General features: G+C 33.7%; 1 protein-coding gene across 1 annotated transcript; it reads right to left on the reverse strand.

The window, feature by feature from the left end:
- Window positions 1–643: 643 nt before the first annotated feature.
- On the reverse strand, window positions 644–21,697 carry LOC137831433 (DExH-box ATP-dependent RNA helicase DExH11). Its single transcript, XM_068639104.1, has 23 exons — window positions 21,292–21,697; window positions 19,894–20,151; window positions 19,500–19,754; window positions 19,310–19,378; window positions 19,005–19,083; window positions 18,669–18,832; window positions 18,409–18,516; window positions 17,335–17,436; window positions 16,883–17,083; window positions 16,681–16,791; window positions 16,281–16,348; window positions 15,569–15,923; window positions 12,213–12,368; window positions 12,043–12,153; window positions 11,801–11,854; window positions 10,127–10,384; window positions 8,133–8,242; window positions 5,868–6,021; window positions 2,297–2,756; window positions 1,770–1,984; window positions 1,420–1,658; window positions 1,135–1,261; window positions 644–1,047 (listed from the first exon to the last, which is right to left on the reverse strand). The coding sequence occupies exons 1-23, from the start codon at window positions 21,424–21,426 to the stop codon at window positions 835–837; spliced, it is 4,002 nt and encodes a 1,333-aa protein (XP_068495205.1). The 5' UTR covers window positions 21,427–21,697; the 3' UTR covers window positions 644–834.
- Between the last annotated feature and the right edge of the window lie 730 nt (window positions 21,698–22,427).

The following is a 22,427-nucleotide window of genomic DNA, read 5'->3' on the forward strand; positions in this document are numbered from 1 at the left end:
TCAAGTGTAACTAAAAAAAATCATAATTTATAACTTGCTACATTACTAAAAGAGATAAACACTACAAATATTTTGCTAGTGTGCACTCACTTATTTTAGTTAAAATAAGTACAAACTAAAAAGTTACAGGACAGATGTTTCTTAAAATAATTAAAGTTATAAGCAGCTAACATACTCCAATTAAACAAACAAGCAATATATATATATATATATATATATATATATATATATATATATAAGAATTTTAAAGTTATAAAAATGATATATTTTCGTACATTTGTCATTATACACCCATTAGTAAATTCCATATTAATTGATACGAATCAAACTTACATTTACACAACTTAATGTTTAAGTAGAATTTCAAACAATTAACCTCCATTGAAGTAAAAGCTTTTAAAATAGTCGATCAAGATTATAAAATTTCATACAAATGAAAATATAACTGGCACTGCTTTACATCACAAATGATGTTATTTTGAATTATAAATAGATTTCTTTATTAGATAACATACCTACAAATGTTCAAATTATCTAAAGCATCAATATAAATAAATGTCCTTATTAAATTACACATCAACAAATGTCCAAATTATCTAAAGCATAATGATGAAGCAAAGTCAACCACTAAAATAAAACACAGTGAACAGTAACATGACAGATTAATTTCCTTTTGAAAGAATTGTAAAATACGATAAAAGTTACAAAACGATAAGTCAAGATGCACAACTAAGGAGCATACATGTTATGCAAGGAATTCATTATATACAAAGCATCACTCTATGCATGTATCTGTTCTAGAACTCGAAAAAACATTAGCATGTTCAGTAATGATCATAAACCAGTAATATACAAGCTAGCCGCAAATACAATGTCACGCTTTATTGCATTAGAAGCAATTTCCATTTTTTTGCAGAGAGCAGAATTACCCATTATAGCTGCAGCATTTTTGAACTCCCGACATGTCTCGTCCAACCTGACAATGGTCCTTACTATCAGGCCTTCAGGAACATCAGTAAGCTCACATATTTCAGCAAACGGAGTACCCTGCATTAAAAAAATGGTTTATTCACTACCCTGGAAATTAATGATGGCACTATGCTAAACAGCGAGTTATTTTCTGTAGCAGGATACCTTTGCCCATTCATAAACCACCTCTACAAGACCAAATTTTAGATTTTCTTGGGCATAATCGGCAGGGTTTATCGGTAGATTAAATTGTGCTTGGAGCTCTCCAAGTCTTATAGCTGTTTTGTACAATCTGTAACAAATACATCCAGGTTAGAATTCATATCATGTGAATAAGGAGAGGAATGCAGACAAAATTATACCATTTAGTTTGTTATGTAAATAATTACTGACGGTCTTACTAAGCTTGTGTTAGAGGAGTATTTCAAAAAATGGACTCTTGCAAGTTACCTGTGTCTCGCTTCAGCAAGCTTGGGTGTAAGTGACGGTTCAGACGTATTCTTCTGCTGGAACACAAAAGCTGACATTATCGCCACTGCTTCTTCGGGTTCCAGTTCATCCATTTGGTTCTCAAACAAGCACTCCGTACATATCAGTTCCTCCCCAGAATTCATCTCACAAGCAACACGACCTTTCATTTGAACGACAAGGTCTTCATCAATGCATTCAATTTTCTTCAGAACATCTATCTGAAAGAGCAAAACAACAAAACCAAAGGCACCATTAGACCGATAACTAAAACAATCAAAAATACTTTTTGAAGAATCAAGCATAACAAAAACGAAATTAATATGTTATACCCGGCCCTGAAAGTCAGGCATCTGTTTAAGTGCTTCATCTGACATTTGAAACTGAAGAGCATAGACTTCTTCTTCATGTTTTTTAATCTCCTTCGCCAATTTGAGGTGTTCTTCTAATTTTATACACCCATGACACTGATTCTGGGACATCTTCTCCAATAGTCTAGTCCACTTTTGGTATGTTGCCACAAGCTTCACATCTCTCAACTTCAGATCTGAAAAGGCAATATTATTGGCTTTAAGTAAGGTTTTAAAATCAGAGCAGGATACCCAAGTATTGGAACTAAAGAAAAAATTATTACACCCAAAAGAGCTTGAGTATGGGCAACACCTCAAATCTAGAAACATCAATATTGCAGGTTAGAAGGTGTTGTTAAGATCACTTCATTAAAAAATTGCTTCTATTACTGTATCATGACTCCTCTTGCATATACATCTGACATTCTTCTTTTCACTTTAAATTTAGCCAAACATGACCCACTTGTTATCCATAAAATAGGATAAATTATCAAAGTAAGTGGCAATACCTTTGACAGGATCCAAAGCTGGAGGATACTTATTTCCATCTGATTTCAAATCCACAAGCAACTGAACAGTCTTTGAATAAACAGAACTGTTAACATCTTCAAGAAGTCCGACTTGGTCAATTTTAATTTTGCTACTGCATATGCACAGAAACTCTTTACTGTCAACTTCTCGAACTTCATAGCCCATTCCACTGGCAGAGCCACAATGGGGAAACATGATGTTGATGAGACCTTTTCCTTTACGGGCAGAAACAGATGTACTATATTCATCTACAAGCCCACGTCTTGACTTTGGCATTACAAAATAACCTTGGTCAAATGCACCACTTTTATTCTGCTTAGTACCACTAGACGCACTTTGCATAATGGACGGCATGTCAGGTTTAATCACAAAAACAATATATGTCTTATTATTGGGTGATGGAGTTTTCACAACCACTCCAAGCAAGTGGTCCTGCGCCTGTAGATCAATTATGATGCAGGTTAACCATCTATTACCGTGTAAATGAGCTCAATATATTCTGAAGATTCAAATTCTAAAATATGGGTGTTATAACTCAAATAGTACATCGTTAAATTTATCACTAAAGTTTTATTAAGGACCAAAGAGCGCAAAGCAATTACAATTTTATAAAAATATTTCTGCAAAACTGTCAAGCTCTGATATTTAATGACTCCATTTCACAAATGAGAATTTGGTTTCCTTGTTTTCAGCCATAGCTGAGGCCTGTGGTCTTTCATTCAGAATCTTTAAGCTTCTGCTCATGATAAAGGCGTTGCATGTCATCAAACTGGCACATTTGGCCATCATAACTATTGGCCAATCTCAGCATTATGTATCAGCCGAGTTTCATGAATATATATCACAAAATCATACAAGTTTTCAGGAGTTTTCTTTCTGGAAAAAAATAAATAAACACATCATTATATATTATATATATTGTTGCATAATCAGGAGAATTATGTTATACTTAAGTGCAGATTCCATTCTATATTTATTAGGACAGATTTCTTAGTGATTTTATTTTATTTGATTTGTACAGCTTTAAACACCCATTATTTCTGGCTTTCATTACCTATTATTTATTTCCTTAATTAGGTTGTAAAGCAGTTTATAAATAGAGACTGTAATCACATTTGTAAAATATCTTAGAAATATATTTCATCTATTTCTTTCAACTTAGTATCAGAGCCATTTAAAGCCAAGGTGACCATACTATGTTTATAAAACATTCTCAGAATGGTAAACTCACTCTACTTTTGGTCTATGTAGATGATATGATTATTACAGGTGATGATGAGATTGAAAAACAAAATTTGAGGGAGAGACTAGCTTCTCAATTTGAAATGAAGGATCTTGGGAAGCTGAAGTACTTCCTTGGGATAGAGGTTGCTTACTCGAGACAGGGCATCTTTATTTCTCAAAGGAAATACATCCTTGATCTTCTCAAAGAAACTGGTAAGTTGGGTTGTAAGACCACTGGAATGCCAATAGAGAAAAATCATAGGATTGGGAATGATGAGGAAAACCCAAAAGTGGAGAAGACACAATATCAAAGACTTGTGGGTAAACTCATTTATCTATCACACACTAGGTCAGACATAACCAGTTAGTGTGGTTAGCCAATTTATGCATGATCCAAGAGAAAGACACTCGCAGGCAGTAGATAGAATTATTCAATACTTAAAAGCCTCTCCAAGAAAAGGATTGTTATTCAAAAAGCGAGAAAACTTATCCATGAAAGTATATACTGATGTTGACTATGCAGGATCGATTGTTGATAGGAGATCCACCACAGGCTATTGCATGTTCTTGGGTGGAAATCTGGTGACATGGAGGAGCAAGAAGCAAAATGTAGTTGCAAGATCAAGTGCAGAGGCAGAATTTAGAGCCATGGCTCAAGGGGTGTGTGAACTCTTATGGATGAAGATCATACTTGATGACCTAAAAATAAAATATGAAGCTCCTATGGGCTTGGCGTGTGATAATAAGTCCGCCAGTATTGCACACAATCCAGTTCAACATGATCGAACAAAGCACGTAGAGATAGACCGACACTTTATTAAAGAGAAGTTGGATGATGGTCTTATAGCCACCGAGTATATCCCTTCAAGACTCCAATTGGCAGATATGTTTACTAAGGGACTTCCCACAAAACAATTAGAAGATCTTACTTGCAAGTTGGGAATGATAGATATACATTCACCAATTTGAGGGGGAGTGTTGCATAATCAGGAGAATTATGTTATACTTATGTGCAGATTCCATTCTATATTTATTATGACAGATTTATTAGTGATTTTATTTTATTTGTACAGCTTTAAACACCCATTATTTCTGGCTTTCATTACCTATTATTTCTTTCCATAATTAGGTTGTAAAACAGTCTATAAATAGAGACTGTAATCACATTTGTAAAATATCTTAGAAATATATTTCATCTATTTCTTTCAACTTATATTATACAATATGTAATAAGTAATATGTCACATGTTATATTACATTTAGAAGAACAATAATAAAAATTAAACTATTACCTATTACTATAATCCTTCCTATGATACATGTTAGTTTCTACCATTATTTCCAACAACCCTGCCATAATTCCCAATGGCATATTCAATTTGGCCAATTTATGGTTTTACATGTTTTTGGATGCTTTTAAGCTCCAGCTAGCAGACAAGGCCTTGATCACCCAAATTTCCATGCCTTTCAGTTAAAAGCTGTAGGTAGGAGGTCGCCATGTAGAGCAAACACTTCCCTCAGCTTCAGCTGGTCTAGCTTATTCTTCAACTGATGTTAATCACAAGGAATACCAGTAGTGAAGCCAAGCAATATGAGCAAATACTACAAAAATCAGCCAGCTCATGAAGCAACTAGGGAGGATGCCCCCTAATGTTTCGTGACTTCAACCTTGGGAACAAGATTGCATGCACGGAGGAGGTATTTTTAGGGACAAAGAGAGGAAAATACTCAATATGTACACTAGAAGGAGAAGGGAAGTTAGCCAGGCAATTAGTAACTGAAGGGAATTGAATTGTACCTGGCAGCAGATATATATAGAGGGAAACGATAACCATGGAGGGTTATGCCTAGATACATTTGTAATAACTGCATTCTCAATTGTAAGAGGGAATCATTCCCTTAGCAGAGCTGCTCTGAATTGTTCTCTCTCTCTTCTCTCTTCTCTTGCTAATTCTTTCGCTGGGATATTTCAGTGGACTAGATGATTAAAATTGTTGGAAGCTACTGACCAGATGTCAGAGACATTAATAATAAAATTTTTAAGGGATTAAATGTTCCACTGCACAAGACGGCTCTGATGCCAAAGATTAGTTAATAAGCTACGAAAAATGTATTTGAAATTTAATTAGTGGCATTCAGCATTGTCAATATTCATATACAAAAAAGAATAAATGAACAATTCTGACATTTACAAGAACAACAATAATGACTCTAATCCAACCAATGACACATTAACTCTAAATTCCCATTAGATTCATGTTATATATTAACTTCTACAACTATTAACAGCAGCTGCAAACATAAAATATGAATATGAGAACTTACTGATTCTGATTTTACAATTACAACTCTTCCCGTATTGAGAAACTGTTGGGCACTAGGAGACTGCAAAATTGCTTCTGATATCTGGTTGTTGTATGTCTCAGCTTCTGAATATAAATCATAGTATTCTTCAATGGTTGGTTCACCCTTTATACATCTGAATAACAAAAACATATAATGCTTTAGAAATTACACACAAATATGCAACATCAGAAATATGTGTGTGTGTAAATAGATAGATTATCGTTTCATAATACAGATAGTGTGTCAGTATTCTATTGGGTAGCTAATATGTAACTTAACTTTCAGTTAGTTTTTTAGTTTTTGGTGCTTCCTTCCATGTTACTTCAGATAGTCAAAACATTCACCAAAACGTTGGTAATGGCCAGATTTACCTATTCAATTCTCTGGTCCCTCACTTTTCTGCTCCTCTCTTCATGTACTTTACGTTCCTATTTGTTCTAAATAGTGAATTATTAAGATAAAAAAGATATCTTCAATATCTCCATAATGATTAGGAGAAAATATCTTTAAAATATTTTTATTCGTTTCAACATAACAATTCACCTAACCTAACAATTCACCTAACCACCACCTCTCCTAACATACCTATGCAAGACACCTAGTCCAATATTGCAAGGAGAATCATATTTATGTCCTTCACCGTTAGCTTCTCCTACCACATTTCCTAATGATGATGATTTTGGTTGGCCAATTGATATTTGTTCTACCCGTAATCTTCACCTTATATATAATTGAGTTATCATCAGTTGTCTCTTTCACATTTCTCCTTTGTTTCCTCATTTAACATCTTTTACTATTCCAATAAATGTCACAGAAGCACTTGCTCATTATGGATGGAGACAAGTCATGATTGTTGAGATGTAAACACTTGAAAACAAGGCACATGGGAGTTGGTTTCTCTTTCACCAAGAAAATGACAATTAGATGTTGGTGGGTCTACACCATTAAGATTGGGCCCAATAAAGTTTATCACCTTAAAAATAGATTAGTACCTAAAGGCTACACACAAATATATAGTCCTCATTGATGTAATACCTTTTCTCCTATTGCCAAAACCATAATTGTTTGTCACTTTCCTTGTTATGGCCACCGGCCTTTCCATCAGTTAGATACTAAAAATGTCCTTTATAGAGAACTCAAGGAGAAAATTTACATGAAACAACCTCTTGGATTTGTTCCTAAGGGGTAGGTGGCTTAGTAGGTGAATTGTCTTGATATATGTATAGGCTAAAACAATCTCTATAAGAGTTTGGTTGGAGACATTTAGTCACATTGTGCAATACTTTGGGTTGAAACATAGTGAAGCATATATTTCAATTTTTTATTGTCATACTTCTCATGGGAAATGTGTTTACCAAATTGTCTATGTACATGATATATCTATTACTAGAAATGATGCTACTAAAATTTCCACCTAAAAAACACTTGTTCACTCACTGTCAAACTAAAGATCGTGGCAGCTTAAAGTACTTTCTTGGTATGAAGATAGCTCAATCAAAGGAAGGCATTTTTATCTAAGAAGAAATATGCCTTAGATATTTTAGTAAGAGATCGGCATGACTAAATATCAACATGTTGATAGCCATATACACCCAAATAAAAAATTAATGGCAGGTCAAGATGAACCTGTCTCCGATCCAAAAATATATGGCTAATTTTTCAGGAAACTCATTTATATCACCATTTGTAGGCCTGACCTCTCCTTTGCAATTGAAGTTGTTAGTTAGTTCATATGCAGCCTCCTCTCATTGATCATTTGACATGTGATATGCATTGTTCAATACATAAAAAAGGCACTTAGATCAGGATTCTTGTATGTGGGCTTGGGTCCATTCCTATGTAATGCTTTGTATGATATATTCCTCATATGTGCTAATACACATAAGGGGATTCTATCACATGAATGAATACCATTTCTATCTCCATATATTATCTAAAAGATAAATCTTCAGATATTTCTAACATATGTATTGTTTGTCATGACTCAGCCTTACTGAAAGCTTAAACTGTTATATGAAAGATCATCACTGATCTTATGTCTAACACTGTTTTAACCTCCCAATTATGAATGTTTTTTTATCTGAATAATTAAGAAGGTGACCACTCTCACCAACGAGTTCATTTAGAAACAGCCACACAGCTAAAAAGTGAAAGAGAACAGTATAATTAAAAAATGATTGTATTATGAAGAGATGGAACTAAAGCCTGAAACAACAATATTGAAAAGAAGGATTGGACACATACTCAATAGCCTTTCTGGGCTGGTCAAGCTTTCTCTTCAAAAGCTGTTGCATTTCTGGAAGCTTTTTCTGAGCATGGAATTCGGCAAAACTTCTTTTAAGCATGTCTTCTACCTGCAACCCAAAGTCACCCAATTAGATAATAATCATCCAGAGTTAAAAGTACCAATATAAAATGAAATTACTCGTAATATTTGTGATAGATGAGGCTGTAATTGCACATTTATTCTAAGTTATTTAATGTTTTACTGAATAGTGTAGTCATGTTTCCTGCCCGTGGCATTATGGAAATGGTATAAATCCATTCTATTCCAATTCTTCATAGAAGCAAGATATCCATGAACTTCACACGGACAATTGGTGATATCCAGCCATCCAGAATTTTCTTATAATCTGAAACTGATTTCTTGGGTTTAAACCCTTATTTAGATTTCTTTCTAATACCAGAGTCGAGACAATTGTTCATTCATTTAAATAAAAATCTGATTTGACCATCCGTAAATTTCCCTAAAATAATATTTGACGGTCAAAGTCTTCCATTTTGCTCCATAATCAGAGATGTATAACCGACTGCCTCATAATAATTCATCTAAACTTACTGTTCAGAATTAAAATACAATATTGGACTTCCAGTTTTCAATGTACCCGGGCCTCCAGAAAATTTAACTAACAATGCTTTGCTATTCTATCCAAAATCAGTTTGACCACAAAAAAACACCACACATCCTACATCACTAAACATGATCATAATATGTTGTAGAGCCTCCTTGATTGGTTCTCATATAAATTTCAGCAATGAGCCAATGATACATGTTATCAAGAGATTGAAGCTGATCTTTATGACAGGATAAGGATAGGAACTAGAATCATGCGTGTGTACATGTGCCCCTCTCTCTCTCTCTCATACTAGCTAGAGGCAGAAAATTACAAAATAAAAGGATATGTCACAGATTCTTAAAGGAACCAACCAATAACCTCCCACTTTAGGTTCCTTCCTTCTCTAACCAAATTGAACACATCCTCTCCCCAATGTCCCCTTAAAATCCCCCTATTAAAGCCTATCGAGTGGCTGATAGAAACACCAATTGATGAAGTAATAAATATAATACAGAACAATGTAATCGCGCACAATACAACATACACTTGCTGTCCCAGAGACAAAGTATCCCACAGAGTATTTCCTGTTCTCAAAAACTATAAAATAACATCACAAACATGGCCAATTACACAGCCTTCTATCAGGTATATTCTCGAAATACATAACTACCAGCAGTTATTTTCTACAAATAACTGTCATCCTGCAGTTTATAATATAAAACAAACTACAACCAGTTATTTAATTAGTTATTTGATTAAATAAATAAATATTTATTAAAAGGTAAAATTGTCCAAATGGAAGGTGACACCAAATGAATTTACTAAATAGTGTATTATCTTACTATAAGTATACAAATAACTATCAAAACTACCCTTCCACTCAATTTCCATCAGCGGCCAGGTGTTACAATTAGAGTTACTTCTCTTCCCTCATTTATGTTCTCCCCTCTAACCTTGTAATTACAAATACTGATTCCCAATTACACAGTCCTATAGTTGTAATGGAAGAGTACTTATCACAGAAACTAACACCTTTAAAGAGAAAACTTGAATACACAATAATGAGATTTCCAGAAATTATTATTAACAAATGTCCCTCAACCAAATTTTGTGAAATACATGATTAAAGGATGCTTTCAGAAGTTGAGAAACAACATCTTATCATCGTAAATATGAATTAAGGAGTATTAATTGATTATTAAATAAGAGAAATTATTTGTGAAAGTTTGCTCAATCAGATCTAATTAGATATTTAAATTTAGGAAGATCTATCTCAAATTGCCAAGGAATTTGAATTGTCCCCAAGCTGCACAACCAATCAATTATTGTGAAATTGTAGTATCTTCACCACCATTGTTATAACATTTTATATAAAAAGACTTGGACAATTGCCATGTGCACCTTTAATTCCTCAACCCGAAGAAGATGAAGAATCATAATATAGGTTAGCCGAAATTGAGATTCAAGTCGAGTTGCACTTCCAACAATAACACGCTTTAAATCACTTTCTTCTGGGAGTTCATCACGGCATATCACAATAACAGTACCAATCTTGTCAAGTCCTCTTCTGCCAGCACGACCAGCCATTTGAGTATATTCCCCTGATAGTAGCTGCCTAAATTCCTTTCCATCAAACTTCCGTAGAGTATCAAAAACTACCTGCGGAAGAATATAAAAGCAGTTTATATTAACTGCATCATATCTTAAACTGAAGGTTATGGAAATATTCTTCAAATAATGGAAAGGAGGAGATATACAAATTGTAGATTTAATCATCATTATTTATCGAAACAAAAAATTCAAAACTAATTATGGGTATATAACTATAACAAAAGGGCAACCAAGTGTGCAAGACTCACACCAAGTGAAATCTGGAGAAGTTAGATGCTGTTAAGAACCTGTATCATATCAGAGAGAAAATGGAGAAATTCCCCTGATTATAGAGCTTCCAGGGTTTGCACCTCCCATTGCCAAAACAAAAGGCCCTACTAACTCTATGCAGTTAACAGGATTATCCCCCCTATCAATCCTTCTTCCTCCTATCCATAGGCAATATGCCTTGTTTATTATCATCCAGTCTTTAAACTACAACAAACTCATTGAATTGAATCTAACAATTAACCAACTCATCCCCTCCCCAACATATAGCTATCACATGCACACAACCTTCATCCCACAATTCTAAAGTAGTTTACAAGATTTGAATCCGTGAATTCCAAGTTACAATTCAACATCCTTACCTTTGCACTTGTCTTGCCCTTATATACGTAAAACTATAACAATCAACCTAAAACTATGCAAAATAAATGAAAGAGACCTTGCTTATCAAAAATAAAAATGAAAGAGAACCCAAGAGTACATTTAGGTACCAAAGGCATAGACCATGAGGTAACTGAGGTTAGAATTAGCATATAAAACATTTATTCCCCCACCTCAGCGGGGTTTCTCATTTCAAACACAACTTTCAAAGAAGTAATTGTCTATATTTTGTCCTTCCACACTGGACCAATTTCATATTTCAAAGAATTTGAAAAATACCTAACAATTACAACAGATTGTCTTGGAAACCTAATTCAATATCACAAAAAAATGACTGACAAAGTGAGATTGTCATTTAGTTATATACTATAATTTGGTCATATATTTAGTCAATATGAAATCTCTAATATACCCCGCCACACCAAGGACTGGACATCTCGAGCGTATGATTAGATATCTGTAGATGGCCGGTTAGCCATTTAATAATTGATGGCACAATAGGCTCAACAAACCTTACTAGGATAAGTTCGATACCAATTTGAAAAAAGCTCAAGAGATCTTAACTTTAGTCTCCCTACTAGTTCAGATTCATATATATATAGAAGGATAAGTGGCTTATTAGAACAAAAGCTTAAAGAAAGAGAAAGAAATTTCCCGAGGATAAACCACAGCAAAACTTTTTATTTAAATCAATAAAAGTCACTTGTAAAATTCCTAAGATAGTAACTTTAATAATTAAATAGATTTCATAGAAAAATTCAAAAGAAATTTGAAATGTATATTCAATTTTAGCAGCAACGCTGAAAAGATACTCACTGTTCTAGCAGGTGCATTGACTCCCATTGCAAATGTCTCAGTTGAAAACAAGACCTACAAAAATAAATTAGTCAAGCAGTCAGACAGAAATCTTCAAATAATATAATTAGAACCAGGAGGAGAAAATTGTGAACATATGACTCTAAATATAAAGTACTTTGCTGCATCTTTGAATAATAGCTGGGTTTAATATGATATGTGATAAAACTATGAACGCAAATAAAACAAAAGGGCCATCTGACCTTGATAACCCCTCGGCAAAATAGCATTTCGACAACTTCCTTTACAATTGGAAGAAGGCCAGCATGATGTACACCAATACCTCTGCGAAGAAGATTCTGTACTCGAACAACCTGTACATCACATAATTAGTAGCGCAGTCACAAAAATACTAAGCCATAGACCAACTGACCTGTGGTAAATTTCTGTCAGATCCCTTCAGTCGTGAAAATGCTTTGTCACAGAAAAGTCGGATCTCACTTTTCTCTGAGCTACTAGTGAAGTCAGTTCCAGTGAAACTATCAGCTGATTTATCACAGCGATTCTTAGAAAAACAAAATATAACCACCTGCATTCCCAAACCAAATCCAAATAAACAAATAAGTCCTAAAATAGTAACAATAAATTGAGAATAGTAATGCTTTGGCTTTCAATTCCTTGTCCTAGGCATGCATGGTTTAATATCTTAATAAATATTTAGCAAAATTTATTTATGGATAAATGTGTTTGTAAGCGTGTCTGTGTAATCAAACAGAAACTTTCTGTAAAGAATCAAATGCATATAATGGGTCACTTTGTTTAAACTTAAAATAAGTGTTGCTTAAATACACAATTAAAAAATCATGTATTTAATAAATTATTTTAATTATAGAAATAGGGAACTGATCTTATATAACCGGAAATGTTGTTATAATTATAGAAATAAAGAAGTTACTACAAACCTTTTTTTATATCATATGATATCAAATCTCCTCTACTTTATTGATTTCTTCTTCTCAATATAAATAAAGCATTTGTGATGTCTCAAAAACATAGTTTCAACTCAATGTTTCTCTCTTACTTAGAGTTTAACATGGTATCTAGGGCCTTTTTTTTTCAAAATTGTGTTGGCTCATTAAACCCACCGGAAGAATTTTTTTTTTTACAAACCTTTCTCCAAGGTTTATTTTCACGGACATCCTTTCCTTAGGTTTATTTATTTATTTTGTCTCCTCCAGCTTTCCAAAAGAAAACAAATTCTTCCAACACCACATCAACCTTCAGAATATATTCTCCCATTTTCTAACCATATTGTTGGTATTAAGAAGATGAATAGGTCTAACTATTCCACTTGGGCTTATAAAGTAGGGTTAAGGTTAAGTGGATTGGATTGGACTACAAATCCCATCTCACTACCACTACTAAATTTGTTCCGATAGAACATCATGAACAACGGATAAAGATTGTTGATCAATGCTGTAGTATTATTAAATCCACTATTCAAACTTCACTCAAACCAATATTTTGTCTTCATGAGACGAGTGCATCAGCTTTGAGTGAGGCTTGAGCCTTTTGTACCAATAACACGGCGTCTATATGGCGTGTGCCAAGATATCTTAACATTTCTTGCTCCACAGCATTTTGAAGGTCCTATGTCTGTTATCTTGGGTTGCTTCATGTTGCCTTACATGATTTTAATGTGCTCCTTCCACCATCTACAGTGGAGAAGAAACTTGAGAATTATAGTACGTTCTTTATGACTTTGGCCCTGTATGGCTTGCTACAAGAGTATGCTGCTACCCGTGATCAAATTTTTGGATCACCAGTGAATCCTACAATGACTTTCGCATCATTTGTGCTCCTCTCTTCCTTTGCAACTATTCACCATTGAACAATACTTCAGCTTGACATCAAAAATGCATTTCTACATTGTGACATTGATGAAGAACTCTACATGGAGCAGCCTCCGGGTTTAATTGCTCAAGGGGAGTCATCTAATATGGTATATCGCATAGACATGTCCCTATATGACCTCAAGCAAGTCATTTTCTAAACTCTTTTTCAAGACCATTAAAATGTAGTCATACAAATCCTAAAGCATGTTAAGAAGACTCTTGGAACAGTCATTTATGAAGAGTAGGGAAATACTCAAATTGTTGAGTATTCTAACGCTGACTGAGCAGGGTCACCAAGCAATAGATGATCTACTTTAGGGTATTGTGTTCTTGTTGAAGGTAATTTAATATCATGGAAAAGTAAGAAACAAAATGTTGTGGAAAAGTCAAGTGCAAAAGCAGAATACAGGGCAATGGCATTAGTCTCATATGGCTAAAACAACTCCTAAAAGAACTTAAGTTTGAGGAGAGTTCCTAAATCACCTTGTATATGACAATCAGACAACATTACACATTGCCTCTACAACCTACCTTTCAAGAGAGAACCAAACAAGTTGAGGTTAATTGTCACTACATAAGAGAAAAACTAGAGTCTACAGACATCACCGCTAGATTTGTCAACCCTAATGAAGAGTTGGATTACATATTCACCAAGTCACTAAGAGGATCAAGGATAGATTATTTTCAACAAGCTTGGCACACGCTACCTATATGCACCAACTTGAGAAGAGTGTTATAACTACAAAAATAAGGAGTTGATCTTTACATATATAATCATTGTTAAAATTATAGAAATAAGGAGTTGATCCTATATAATTAGGAATATGTAGATTATATATTTATTGATTAGAAAATTTTATTTATTCTCGTATCACATCTGAGTTATTAGAGGATACCAAATCTCCATTATCATTACCTCCTTTATTTATTGTATTGATTCATTTTCCTTAATATACATAAAGCACCCGTATTGTGTTAGAAACACACTGTTTCTCACTTCCCTAAATTTTGGCAGAAGTAATTATGATGCTCAATAAAATAAGCAGAAAACTATCTATTTTTCAAAATACACAGATTAGATAAACACAAAAAAGCAGAAATCAGTTTATTTTATAAATTATAAAGTAAACATACAATTTTGGTGAATCTGCACTTAAAGGCTTAAATCCACTTAAATTGCACATTTGGTGAATGTGCAATTTTGGTCACCTTAGACATTTAATTGCACATTTAAAATCCACTGCTAATACATTTTTCATCCTCTAAGAAATGTCTTCGTGTTTGTCAATGATACAATGTTAGTTACTTTTTACACAGAATATTAATAGTAATGTGTAATTATAACCTTTAACATTGATATCACAAAAAATGTGAGCATTTTTTGTTAGTAATAAGATTATATATTATGTTGGACTAAAATTATTTATTTTTCTTAAACATAGATGATCAAATGTGCTATTAAAATTTTATAGAAACTAAAATTGCAAAATGACAAAAGTATGGGGACCAAAACTGGATTTAAACCTAATTTAAATGAGGAAGAGATTGGGAAATATAAGGAAGTACGGAGAGACATGACATGGAGAAACAAATCCTAAGACATATTCTAAGATACAAAATTAATATTATCGAAATGTTTTTCCTATATTGTAATAAATTAAACATTATCAGCAAATAATAGCACTCAATAATAAAATAGTGCGAAAATCACAAAATGGAGCTGGGTAAAAATATTTCTAATTTACAAACAATTAAATCCTCAAGTTGTTATCACACAACTCTTGGAAATGATTAAACAATTGATTTTCCTCAATTGTAAATATTTTACCAATAATTCCTTTTGTAGTTTTTGCTTAAAATATATTAATATTAATATAGAGCACAGTCAACATACAGGCAATAATGACTTTTTGGAGAGTTTGTTGACAAGCATCAACCACATCGATGCATCTGCTCTCCTCATCTCCCAATAGCTCTGGCCATTGCTATTATTTTGATAGCCTCTACCAGTTCCAGAGACATTAGCTCCATGCTGCTTCATGCGAGATGTATTTTCACGTTTTGGACCTCTGGCATTGTCATGACCCACCTTTGGTCCAGAAGCACCACCAGCAGTCAAATTCCTTTTTCTTGAAGCTTCTTTAGCAGCTTTCAACCCCTGAGGCAGAAATGTTTCACTTTCACAAATTTTGTAAAGTTCTCCAGAATGAAACAGGCAGTGCTCCAATGGGACAGGTCTTTTTGTTGTTCTGGTGGAAAAATTGATCATTATAGCAGCAAAAATAAAAAGACAATTGAGAATCACGAACGAACTCAACTCATATTTGATGCACTGAATGTAGATTCTAGTCTTATAGTGTTCATTTTTAAATGCAACAATACTACTGACTACTCCACTTGAAATTGAAGGAATTCATAAATTAGAGTATATGACATCCTAATAGCATCCGTCTTTTGATTTCAATCTTTAATTTGAAAAAGGAACAGAGATATTTTTTCTGTATTCTTGCATATTTTAACGTGATTAAATATACCCTTTCACTGACAGCATTTTCAACTGATAAATGCCCCTCTGACGACCATTGTAAGATAGAATCATCACTTACCCTGTAACCCTTATTTCCTTTTGTTTTGTCCTGCCAATCCAATCGGCAAATTCAATAGTATTAGGAACCTGCAAAATACTTACTTTTAGCATAATGACAAATAGCTTGGCTGAGATAACATAAAGGGCGAGGAGAGAAATCTGAACACAAATATATTTTTAAGAGAAAAAAATTTAATTAATTAACTAATTATATATATATATATAACATCCCAGGCTAGCGTTACAATTTTCAAAGAACATTTTTTTTCTGCAATTAAATCCTTCAGTCAAGCATTATAATGCTCCATGTGCTTTGAGACACAGAAAGAGATTAAGCCTTGGAAGTATCAGAACACATGCATTTTACACAGAATATCCCGCATAAATCTCAAGTAGGATAATGGAGGACCAACTTATACCGTGGCAGAAAGGAGGACGATGTTGATGTGTCTCGGAAGCATGATAATTACTTCTTCCCAAACAACTCCTCTATCAACATCATTGACATAGTGCACCTCATCAAATATAACCTACCACATATACGCAAGGAAAAAACATATATAAGTTGTTATAAATTCACAATTCTTTTCATAGTTGATAAAAAACCAGAATGTTACTTACCCATTCAATGTCTCGAATGATATCAGCACCCCGGTAGAGCATTGATCTTAAAATTTCTGTGGTCATGATGAGACAAGAAGCCTCTGGCCTCATGCTTACATCCCCAGTAAGTAGCCCAACATCAAACTTTCCACAGAAATCTCTATATTTCTGATTGCTGATTGTTTTTATTGGAGCAGTATACACAGCTCTAGTGCAATGCTGCATTGTTCAATTTCAAAACGGAAAATTTCAACTAAAGATATTCATTCATCTTGTGAAGATTGGTAAAATTTTAATAAGGAAGAACTTAACAATATTATAAGACTAGGTGAAAATATCATCAGAATAGTAGAAAAAAACACTGTTATATATAAATGGTATTGAACAATATGGTTCAGGACTTCATGCAATTACACTGCCTGGAAGCAAAAGCAAAGAAACTACATGAATAGTAAAAAATCCGAGCATACTTTTGATGCTAAAGCAAATGCATATTCAGCAACTACTGTTTTTCCAGCTGATGTGTGAGCAGCAACAAAAACAGATTCCCCCTTCTCAAGATAATAAATAGCCTACAATTGTTAAAAGAATCAAAAAATAAATTGTGAGACAATATAAAAGATATTATTAAGCCAGAAATTCGTGCTAAAATTGAAAACAATATAATACAAGTAGTGACAATTCATAGTTCAAAATAAATGATAAAATTTAGACAACAAGAAAGAATAATCTTCTCTCAGTTGGAAGATACAACGAACATAGATTGTTTCTTTTATAAATTGATCATAGATTTCTTTAACAAAAAAACAATTGTTAAAACAAAAATTATTGAAAAGTTGACTGATGCGGCTCCTCCTAATGCACATGACCTAATTGGGCAAATGTGCATAGGTCAAGACAAATGATTCCAATAACCAAATATCATGGCATGGCACCCCCTCCCCTCAAGAATTTAGAAAAGGGTGACATCCCAATCCCAATCATCATACAATCATTAGCAGAAGCATGTGATAATGACTAAACCATACAAAGAAGTAAATTCTAGCTTGCCAATTCATCAAATGAATTTAATTAAAGGAAGGAACAAACTAGATAAGAAAAGAAATAGAAAGTATGAAGACGGGTATGAATGTAGAAAAAACATATTTATCATATTAAAGATAAGATATAAAATGAAAGTGTGACATAAACTGTTTAACTCAGAAGTTCATTGGTAGAATTTTGCAAAGTTGCAACATTAATTAATATAGATTGCAGCCCTCGGTCACTAGTTACTTTAAAAAGCCCTGGGGATATTTTCACACAATTGAAAGGTACACACGGTTGCAGAAAAATGAGGTAGAATTATTAGTTTCCACTTTTCATACCAAATCAAAAGTAGGGTAGGAAAACAGTCAAACATAGGTTTTTTAGCTAAATTTGAACAGCGTCAATTCTATAAAACAATTATTTCATGCATGTGTTTGTAGTTTCCATCAAAAGTGCTGAAGTATGGTCACTGCACCCTGATGACAAATCAGACGAAAATTAGCATGAATAAATACCTCCTTCTGAAATGCATCTAATTCAAAGGGAAACTCTAGTGCCATGTCAGGAACAAGTTCGTGAAAGCAATCTACAATTCGGTCACTGGATTCATGCAGAGCCCAAGCCTGCCAAGAGAACAGGTTTCCTATCTTAAGGATTGTCATGTAACAGAAACAACTAACATTGTGTCACAAAAATCAACAAAATTGTGCATAACAAGGAACACGAAGAGTCATTTTAAGCACAATCCATGATAATTTAGTCCGTAACCACTTACTTCCTTCTTCTGCAGTTCAATTTCATCACTAAATCCATCCAAATGCAATTTGAGTCCTTCTGAATCAACTGACAAAATATCATCAAGTGATATTTCACTATCATGCAGTTTACTTGATACCTCAGTTGTACCAACTTCAGCTTCCAATGTAACAGCCTCCACTTCTGATAAGAAACAACAAAATCATTAACAAAAAAAGTAAAAAATTATCTGATCTAACAAAGGTCTGTATTGGCCAGAATGATTTAGTCCATTTGGTTATACTTATAGTACAATGCAAGAATTGCAAGACAACAATCGTCAGTTAAAAAACTGCAGTTAGTGTAGGTCAGTTACCATCTTGCTCTTGTTCTCCATCAGCATCCTCTTCCCAAGCCTTCTTAAACAAGTCATCAAACTGTACGGACAATTCACCCTGTCCCAGCATGATTTAAGCAAATTGTTTAAGAAAATTTAGTAGACAATATATACAGTTTATTCTAAATATAATAAAAAAAACATGTCCTTATGTTGACAATCTCCCAAGAACTGACACCATCTAGCATAAGGAGTAGGAGGCCTAAAATGCCTCTTAAAATAATGTAAATGAAAAGGCTCTTCAAAAATTTTGATGAAAAAATTGGGAAAAATGATTAACTAACCAATTTTTCAACAGATGAACTCTGGAGAGAATTGGCTTCCTTGCAGACATTCCATGAGCACGGATATGACTTCAAAAAGGATACAAAAAAAAAGTAAAATGTGTGGGTTATATCGAATTTCGGGTTTGGAATAAGTTAACACATAAAACAAACAATTATTTTCCTCAAAAATGTCAAATAAATAGATAACCTTGAGCTCGCCAAAGTCCAATCCTTCCTTTAAGCTTGGAGGAATTGTCTGAGCATGACCACCATTGAAAATTTCACGCACCCACTCACCATTTGAAGCACCTTCTGGAAGAATTCTTTCTATGCTTCTGGAATCATCCAAACCTCCTGGACGGAAAGGACGACTATTAATGCTTCCCCTAACAAAGTCCTTTCCAGAAGTGCGTGCCAATGGCCCAGATTCGTCAGCTCCCAACTTCAGATCTGATACATCCACCTAATACAACATTATATACACTACCGATAAAGTTGGCAAAATCAATTAATATCGACTCTAAACTAAATTTGTTCTATTTGCTAGCCAAACTTTCTATCATGGATTTTGGAATTTGCAATTTCATATAAGCACCTCCCACCTCCTCAAATTTTGGTTCCCAGATTCCTTTAACGGATCCATTGTTTGAACGTCGAAATGGTGGTTCCCAAACTGGAATGACCATAGTTCGTGGCAGTGATGGCTCGAGAGGAACTTCAGCCCTGTCAAACCAGTCAAATTCCCACTGTCTCCCAACTTTTTCTGGCGAAAATTCATCAGGATCCAATCTTGGCTGGAGATACGTCTCTTCTATGTACTTCTTTATAGATTCAGGTGTCTCACTAGGAAAGGCAGGTGGCTGAAATAAAGTAGGAATAGGTTACCAATGGCAATATAAATCAAGCTCAGGCTTCAAAGATTACCATGTTTAGGAACTGCATAATTTAGGAAAAGCAGTCCTTTTTCAATAGTTCGCTCAGGAAGCTGTACAGAAAAAAATAATTATTTTTCCAAAATAAATAAACTAAGAACATGCAAATTTAAGGTATCAAAGCAAGGCAACGTAGGTAAAACTAAAACCCAGCCTTCTAACTTGCTCATTATGATGCCAGTTGGGTAATGTAACCACAATGTTAATAAAATGACAAGCTGCTAGTCTTTGGTACCCTTTAGGTAAGCTTTAAAGTAGGAATTTGGAGGAAAAGGGCAGGGAGGATAAAATTTCATTTTTATAAATATTCTGTGATTTTATAGTTTCTTAAACTAAAGAAATAAACTATAAATTAACATAGACTTAATGTGTTCGCATCTACTTTAAAAACACACGTTTTTTCATCATTTTCTGCGCGTCATTTTCAAAATTTATATAGAAGCCACAATGTTTTGCTTCCACCTTGACATGAGTCCCTGTTAGTAGGCACCAAACCAAACAACATAATGCCCTAATCATCTGTCCATTTGAAAAACATTAAGTGACTCACATGATTGAAAAACAAAAAACTTGCTCTCCCTTTCCTTGCACTCCATAACACACTTCAAAACATATTCTTAGGGTTTTGTAAACCAAAAACGTTGGTGCCCGTTCGTTTCAAAGTTACAAAAAAATGATTTAAAAAAAATGATTTTGAATAATTGAAGTTTAAAGCCTTTATTTATTCTCAGTCACAAATTAAACGTAGAAACGAGTCCAGATAGAGGAATCAATTCCTAGTGTAAAGCCTACCATACGAACCCGTATCTGTTACTACACTACACTACGGAAAAGGAAAACCTGGCACAGATACAAAATTGAAATATCTCATAGAATATATCACTGAATACGTTAATTAAGAAAATACAACGAATAATTACACACAGAGAAAGCAACACAATGTAATCAGAAATATTAGGTAGTGATTCGAGCGTTAGTGAGACGTAGCATGCGGCAGCAAAAAGACCTAGAGAGTGGGAAAATGGAGTAAACGGAGAACACGTAAAGATCAACGACGAGGTGACTGACCGAAATGAAATCGGGAATAGAACGGAGCGGGTTGTGGCGCTCCGGCGTGGTGAGCGGCTCCAGTCTGAGGTGACCGCTGTGGCCGGAGAATCCCACCCGGAAAGCGAGCTCGTTGGCTGCATAGATTGGATCCATTGAGGAGCCACTGTGTGTGCGCGCTCTCGCTCGCTCTGTTTATACGACGCCGTTTGATATGCTCACTCACTGGTTCACTCGTTCATTCTCGTTGAGTGAGTTTTGATTTGAGCAAGAACAAGGGCTTTGATTTTCGCGGGTTTTGGATGGGGTATGTACGAGAGAAGTCTAATTGCCACGGGCATGAAGTGAAAAGTGCGATGTAAGTAAACTATTTTTGCTACTTTTTTTGTTTTTTTTAGGATTTTAAGAATATAAATAGAGAAAATCCATTGGAAAAATAATAAATACATAAAGAAATGGATAGAAAGGATTTCGTGTGCACTATGATGGATTAATAAACAATAAACAATAAACTAGGGATTATTTATGTTAGACATAAAAGAAGTTTAAACTTTATAATATTTATTGTGTCAATACTTAATAAAGAAAATATTTGTTTGAGTGTTCAATAAAACTTGACATGTAAATAGTTTAAATATTGCTCGAGTTATTTATATATAAAACATTCTAAGATGACAATGTTTTCTTTTAGTAAGAATTTGGCATGATTTGTTCAAAATTAAACACAAAAATAATATTTTGTTAGTAAAAAAAAAGTGCATCAAATGAGACGCTACTTAAAAAAACAATATCTGACGCGGTTTCTTCAAGGATTTTAAGTTTATGAGATTTGTAAAGAGAAGAGAAAATGATAACATGATTTAGACACACGTATCGGTTAATTTTTAAGAGCAATTAGAGAAATATAAAGAGTTAAATTGTTAGTGAAAAATAAAATTGATTAGTTTTTATTTCTATCAATAAATTATAATAACAGTTTACTTCATGTATCAATTGATAATGAAATAATAGTTATTTTACTCATACAATTTTTTGTTTGAGGAAAAACTTATAATTACCAAACACCAAAACTCTCATGTAATTGTTGTGAATTTATCTTATTAAATAAAATAAAATAAATAAAATAATAAAATTATTCTTTCAAAAATTATTGCTGG

This window comes from Phaseolus vulgaris, chromosome 6 (assembly GCF_000499845.2).
Source record: "Phaseolus vulgaris cultivar G19833 chromosome 6, P. vulgaris v2.0, whole genome shotgun sequence".
In the NCBI taxonomy this organism is placed as follows: domain Eukaryota; kingdom Viridiplantae; phylum Streptophyta; class Magnoliopsida; order Fabales; family Fabaceae; genus Phaseolus; species Phaseolus vulgaris.